General features: G+C 51.4%; 1 protein-coding gene across 1 annotated transcript; it reads left to right on the top strand.

The window, feature by feature from the left end:
* The first annotated feature begins 3,943 nt into the window (after positions 1 to 3,943).
* LOC136635070 (beta-keratin-related protein-like) lies at positions 3,944 to 4,432 on the top strand. The gene has a single exon (XM_066610168.1). It carries the CDS (start codon positions 3,944 to 3,946, stop codon positions 4,430 to 4,432), a length of 489 nt encoding a protein of 162 aa, XP_066466265.1.
* The last annotated feature ends 2,997 nt before the right edge of the window (positions 4,433 to 7,429 follow it).

Genomic DNA, 7,429 nt, shown 5'->3' on the forward strand with positions numbered 1-7,429 from the left:
CATAGTGTAGGCTTCCTCATGGGGAAGCTGCTTGAACCATTCACTAAAGAGGCTTTGTCATGTCTCCAAAACTAGACGCGAGAGGGCAAAAACGGAGGCCATTTTTGGAATCAGCACCCCAAACGTACCCAGGAATTGGTGTAATGCTTAAGGAAGCAAAATGTGTGTGTAATCTGTGGCTGACCCCCAACTTTAGGAACCTCTGCTCTGCGTTTTATAAAGTAGAAATAAATTTATTTCCAGGAAAGAAAGATGAAGCCGAATCACTGCAAACGTTAAACTCCTCTTTTGTTTGGCCATGGGGAAATTATATTAAATTATACTCCGCATACATGCTAATTAGCAAAGCTATGAGAGAAATGCGGACCCATCCTCTTTTGGGGGGGGCAAGTAATTAGGAGGTTATTAAAATGTCATAACGGAGCCTTGAACAGAAGTTCGGATTTGGGATGGGAGAAGATGCCCATCGCTCATTCTGGTCCCGTCAACAGTTTCAGAAGCTGGCAAAGATCCATCAGGGAGTAGGAACCGTCGACACCCAGCAGGAAGCGGCGGAGATCAAGGCCCGGATCCCCACCGCAAATTGCTTGTAATGCCTCCCCCATTAAGCGTTGCTGACTTTGTGATCTCTCTTCTAAGTGGCGTATTCGTTTGGCTAATCATTTCTTTCAAGGGTTCCCAGCGCCATTCAAGAAACCAGTTTGGAAGAGCGAGTCGGATTAATTATTTTTTAGGAGCTCGTAATATATTACCCCAATCAAATGTCAGCTCCAAGCCACCCGGGGGGCACTTCCCCACTCTATTCATGTCTGACCACATCCCTATGGAACTGCTGTTCCCCATTATATTTTGATGGCTGCTTTAATTCAAGATTTAATGTATTTTTTTTTTTTTAAAAAAGATGTGCTTACTGCTTTTCCTGTGCTCAGAGCTGTGAACACCCCAAGCACTGAAGGGGTGACTCCAGTCCTAAACCTTCAGCCTGAATGGCTCGGGGAGTCCCTGTCTGCCTCACCAGTCTGTTGCACTGGGCCGGACTGGTGCACTGTATGTATGTGGAACCTTATAAAAACCATGGCTTCATCCATGAGCCAGGCTAGATTTGGAGTCTTTTCATGAACCGTGCTGTCAGCGCAACTATGGGGCAGGATCAGGGTTGGCCCCAAAGCTTCTGACATTAAAATGACTTGTCTAAAGCTGTCCCCTTACCCATTAATGCGCTGACCTCTGCTTTCCCATTCTCCAGTGCTCTAACTCAGCGTCCCCCCCTCCTTTCCACATTTCTGCCCCCCTTCTCTTTGTTCCATTTAAGGATTGGAAGGAGGTGGCAAGTAGGTGGCTAGAGAAGACCCCCAACCAATTTGCTTCCTGAAGTGACCATTTCATCATATAGTGGCGGACCTCCCATTCATTCTATGGGGCAAATGCCAAAGGTGTGGAGGCTTGTGAACTTTTAAGACCCCTAGAAGCCTCTGAGGCTTTCCGGAAGCACAGTTTAAAGCATTGGGAAACTTCAGAGATGCTTCCCCAACACATCCTGGAGTCGCGCAAGCTCCAGGTCAGTGGCTGGGGGTAGATTTGCACACAGGGGGTAGATTTGCACACCATCATGGACCTCTGCCCTGTGGAGCTGGACTGGGGAGGTCTGCCACTGTCGTCATAGAAAGCGTTGGCCCCGGGTAAGATCCGATTTTGCTGGGACTGACCAACCAAGATGGGAAGCAAGTCCCTATAGCTCCCCCCCCCCATAAGAAACAAAACTCTTCCACTCTATACTTCTCCCTGAGACCCACTGTTTCTAAGAAGGCATGCATCCAAGTCAGTAGGTGAAATACTAAATGAAATAAAAGCAAGGGAACAATCAGGAAATATCTGAGTTGATGACAGCATAAATTCTTTGCTCCAAGTTATTAAAGTAATTTCAGATGTGATGAAAGCAGCAGATTTGGAGGGTGGGTCATGAAGATCATGAGGGAAAGGGGTGGGTCTCAAGCAGCCAGGCTGCCACGGACACAGTATAAAAAGTTCCCATCCCTCCACAGTCTCCCATCGACTTCACTCGCCTTCTCTTGCCTTCTCATCCTTCAGAGAACCAGGTAAGCATGGCCTGCCCAGGGCATTTTCTACCTAAAGAAATCGGAGGTGATCGATAGGGTCCTTGAAGCTCTGTGGATTTCTACCCAGTCTGCATCATGGACCTTTGGGAGATGATCCTGCAGAAACTCGGGGGGGGGGGGTTGCCTCCATTTTCCCAGTGGTTCCCAAACTGTGAGCCACGGCTCCCGGAAACCAGCTACAGGACTCCCTGCACATTCCTGATCTCGTCTGACCTCGGAAGCTAAGCAGGGTCAGGCCTGGTTAGTACTTGGATGGGAGACAGCCTGGGAATACTGGGCGCTGTAGGCTTATACCATGATCTGGGAAGCTAAGCAGGGTCAGGCCTGGTCAGTACTTGGATGGGAGACAGCCTGGGAATACTGGGCGCTGTAGGCTTATACCATGATCTCGGAAGCTAAGCAGGGTCAGGCCTGGTCAGTACTTGGATGGGAGACTGCCTGGGAATACCGGGCGCTGTAGGCTTATACCATGATCTCGGAAGCTAAGCAGGGTCAGGCCTGGTTAGCACTTGGATGGGAGACGCCTGGGAATACCGGGCGCTGTAGGCTTATACCAGAGTCTTTCGAGACTCAAGGTTGCCAACCAACCAATCCTTGCAAACACCCCACCAACCTATACAACGTATAGAATTGTAGCCTATGGAGCAGTGGCCAGTGACCCAGTAGGTCAAAGGAGCCACCAGTTGAAAAAAGTTTGGAAACTAGTGCCTTTACCAGTTCTCACTCTTTGGAGCTACTTATTTAGTTTAAAGCAGAAGCCTAACCAGATCTGAAGGCCTTAGGGATGGACCTCAACAAGTGGGAAACCCTGGCCTCTGAGCGGCCCGCTTGGAGGCAGGCTGTGCAGCATGGCCTTTCCCAGTTTGAAGAGACACTTGGCCAACAGTCTGAGGCAAAGAGGCAAAGAAGGAAGGCCCATAGCCAGGGAGACAGACCAGGGACAGACTGCACTTGCTCCCGGTGTGGAAGGGATTGTCACTCCCGGATTGGCCTTTTCAGCCACACTAGACGCTGTGCCAGAACCACCTTTCAGAGCACGATACCATAGTCTTTCGAGACTGAAGGTTGCCAATACTAACCAGGTCTACTCAGGAGTAAGTCCTATTGTGTTCATTGGGGCTTACTCTCAGGAAAGTGAGGTTAGGATTGCAGCCTTAGTCTTCTGCTGAGACCTTAAACTGTTATATGTCATCACTGAACTATCTTCCATGCCTGGTTAAACAGTCTCTCTTTCTTCCACTGAAGGCTGGGGTGGGGGTCTACAATATGGAGGGTGGATGTGTTCCACAGACGAGCTAGATCATAAAGCATCCCACTATGCAGACCAGGAGATAGGAAGCTGCCCAGTGACATGCCAGCCCATTGGACCCCCTTAGCTTGGCATTGTCAGGCCCGACAACGAGTGGCTTTCCAGGTCTTTGGGCAGGGCTCATTCCCGGTCCCACCTGGAGATACTTCCACTGACCACACTTGGGGTCTCCTACATCCAAAGAAAGGGCGGAGCTTAAGCTGAGTGATGGTCCCAGCTCATCCTCAAAGGCAAGAGAAGCAGACCTTGTTTCCTCTGCCTGGGATTTTCATGGCTTTAAATGCATGTATTGTGGTGGCACATGGCCTCTCTCACAACTGCGCCCAAACTCTGGACCCACAGTCCTCCATGAGGTGTAACCTCAACCACTCAGAGGTGGCTTAAGGTGGGCCGGTTTCTGCTATCTCTTGAAAGAATGGCCTAGGTTGGTCAATGCATCGTTTTCTTGCCTTGGAGCACACCATGTGTCTAACTTGTGTCCCTCCTTCTTCTCTTCCAGGCTCCCCCTCGCTCAGACATGGCCAACTGCGGACCAGCCTGCACCATCCCATCTTGCGATTCCACCCCAATCGTGGGCTTGGGATCGACGGGCTGCAGAGGCCTCGGATGGGGCTATGGAGGTCTTGGATACGGAGGTGGATGGGGCCATGGAGGTCTGGGGTACGGACACGGCGCCGGCACCCTGGCCGAAACCTCCGGCAACCTCGGCACCCTGGCTGGAGTCATCCCTTCCTGCGTGAGCCAGATCCCACCGTCTGAAGTGGTCATCCAGCCACCCCCCTCCGTGGTGACCATCCCAGGGGCCATCCTCTCCTCCAGCTGCCAGCCCGTGACCGTCGGAGGCAACACTCCTTGCGCCATTGGAGGCACCGGGATCATTGGATCCGGCTTCTCTGGTGGATCTGGCAGAGGTATCTACGGTGGTAACCTTGGGTACGGCCTGCTCGGGCGCCGTTCTGGCCGCAGAGGCAGCATCTGCTTGTCCCCCTGCTGGTCCCCCTGCTAAATTCTGACGGACTGACTACATCGGGAAAAGAACAGAGCAGAAGGTCTACGGTGGAACATGCACGCCTGGGTTTAGAGATGCGGAACACCCTCAATCCCATTGGGAAGAAACGGGTGCTCCGCGTCCCTGAGAATCGGGCCCAGCTACATCTTTCCTGCTTCTGTTTGCAATCTGAATTCCTCCCACTTATTTATTCTCTTCTTATGAGTCAATCATTCGTGGAGGGCTCTTAGGTCTCCCTCTAGAAGATTTAAGACAATGGTTGGAGCCAGAATTAACTCTGGTCATGAAATGTGAATGCTATTGAATTGGGAAACAAAGTCAAAGGGGTTTTGTGTATTGGGGGGGGGGCGGCAAATGTCCTAGAACACCCTCCCCTGCCAAAAATATTCATCATGGAGGAAGCTGCTTGCTACGTCTGTCTCTTGCCACCTTCGTTCTGCTTAAATTCTCCACTGTCTGTATTTTCATCCCTAATAAAACTGGCCCTGCATCATAGATATGTGCTCCTGGTTGTGCTTGCGTCTGTGGACATCACAATCATCTTGGGGGATCAACTCCTGGACAACTCCTGGGGGATCAAGTAGGACAACCCCTCAAGGTGTCCCCCCCACCCCAACATTGAGGGAATCTTGGGGGCAGCCCATAAGCAGATAAAGAGTGGCACTAGAGAAAGAAATGGAGACCCAAGTCACACATGACTCTAGCGGCCTGGTAGATGCTTCTAGAGCAGCCCAATCCAATGTGTCTCCCTGCCCAGTGATGTAGCCATGCCAGTGAGATGCACGCTGTGATCCGTGGGGGAGTTTCAGGCCCCAGAGACCTCCTTGGGGTAAGAGAACATTTGTTCTCTTTCCCAGAGTTAGCCCCCCCCCTCCCCAAAGCAGGGTCTACTGGGACCTGCCCCAGCTACAGGGCTGGCTTGAAGCCAATGGGGCCAAATGCTTCCAAATGGGCCCCACACTAGGGTAAAAAGAGAATAAAAATAGCCAGGCCTGGGAACACAGGGGACCCCCTAAGTTCACAGGAAGCAGCGGCAAGGCACCTCGGGGTCTGGCCTCAGCAATATCTGCCCAGCCCAAGTGGCCTCAGTAGGGTTGTGAGGGAAGGGGTCACATCACCCACATCCTTCTCCCCATGATCTGGGACTCTCCTTGTCCCGGGCTGTTTTGGCACATAGGCCAGCCAGCATCTGCTCCAGCCAGAGGCCTGACCACTTCTGCCCTTATCCCTGGCCAGGCTGGGCTTTATGGCTGGAGACCAGCCCCCCTAGTCTCTGCCCCTTCCTCCCTGTGAGGGTTATAATGCTGGCCACCTGAGCCTTCCCTCCTTCTCCTCACCTGTGCCTCACCCTCCTGCTCTGCCCTCCAGCCAAGCTGCAGGGATTGCGTCCCACCCCCCTTGCCCCTGGAGACTGGCAAGCAAGGGGGCAATAGTGGGTCCTGGAGCTTTGAGCCATCTACCCGGAGGTCCACCCAGTTGGTCAGGGGACTTGCTTCTGGGCAGCTCTACTCTCAGGTAATTCAGGGGAACCCTGACCCCCCCCCCAAAATAAATGAATATATATGGGCACAAGCCTAACCAGGTCTACTCAGAAGTAAGTCCTATATTGTAAGATCACTCTACGCACATAGAGTGGCTCAGTTGGCCTCATGAGTGGTCATTTGGCCCCAGAAGGTGTTATTTCAGGCAAGCAGCTACTCTCAACCTAGGCTGCAATCCTCACCACACTTTCCTGAGAGTAAGCCCCATTGAACCAAATAGGACTTACTTCTGAGCAGACCTGGTTAGGATTGTGCCTTTAGTAGGTTGAAAAATATGCAAATATTATGTTAAGAATCCACCTTCAGGCCAGTCTAGATGAGAGTTCCAAGATGTGCCCTCCCAAGCAGAGATGTGTGTGGGTGTCTGTGTGTGGAGCAGGACCACAGCTCTCGGCTTACAGGCCTCCATCCCAGCTTGGTCTGAAGGTGCGTTCTCAGTTTTGGTTCACCTGATGCGCTGCTACGCAAGGCCAGAACCTGACCGCTGTTCATACCAAGAACATGTGCCGACAGAAGGTGATTTTGCTGACAGATGTCTAACAAATTCCTATGGGCCAGGATAGGACCTCCCTAGAGGGTGGGGAAGAACATCAAGCAGGTGGGTCACATCCCACTTGGATTCTGTTATAGCAGGGGGAGAGCGAATGTCATAAGAACAGCCCCACTGGATCAGGCCATAGGCCCACCTAGTCCAGCTTCCTGTATCTCACAGCGGCCCACCAAATGCCCCAGGGAGCACACCAGATAACAAGAGACCTGCAAGGCTTCCTGGGAATTGTAGTTAAGAACATAAGAACAGCCCCACTGGATCAGGCCATAGGCCCATCTAGTCCAGCTTCCTGTATCTCGCCCACCAAATGCCCCAGGGAGCACACCAGGTAACAAGAGACCTGCATCCTGGTGCCCTCCCTTGCATCTGACAAAGCCCATTTCTAAAATCAGGAGGTTGCGCATACACATCATGGCTTGTACCCCGTAATGGATTTTTCCTTCAGAAACTTGTCCAATCCCCTTTTAAAGGCGTCCAGGATGTCCCTATGGATGCCTTTTTCAGTGCCGCTTTCCCAGGATCTCTCATGCCCCACAGATCAGGGTCCCTTTTGGGATCAGGGTACCATCTTATTCTTTATTTTGCCATGTTTACCACTCTATGATATTTCAATTAAAAAAAAATCAGCATAGAAATATTATTCCCATTCAAATAATTAGAAAAATGTGCCTGGTCACTGCCAGGAAGGGAATCTGGGAAAGGACAGAAGGAAATTTGATTTGCCCCATAAAGATGATTCAGAGCTTCTCCTATGACCTTCTTAGGACGGTCTCTCCAGAGTGCCCCCGTGTGGACATCTTGTGTCACAGCACCCTTCTCAAGTCTCCACTATACAGTACTTACTTAAGATGTGCTATACATTTATAGCTCTTCCCAAGCAGTGGCATCCCCAGGGTTGGTGCT

The sequence above is a fragment of the Tiliqua scincoides genome, chromosome 15 (genome assembly GCF_035046505.1).
Source record: "Tiliqua scincoides isolate rTilSci1 chromosome 15, rTilSci1.hap2, whole genome shotgun sequence".
Lineage (NCBI taxonomy): Eukaryota > Metazoa > Chordata > Lepidosauria > Squamata > Scincidae > Tiliqua > Tiliqua scincoides.

Excerpts from the sequence above, each read along its gene's own strand:
- LOC136635070 (XM_066610168.1), top strand. The coding sequence starts at position 3,944 with ATGGCCAACTGCGGACCAGCCTGCACCATCCCATCTTGCGATTCCACC.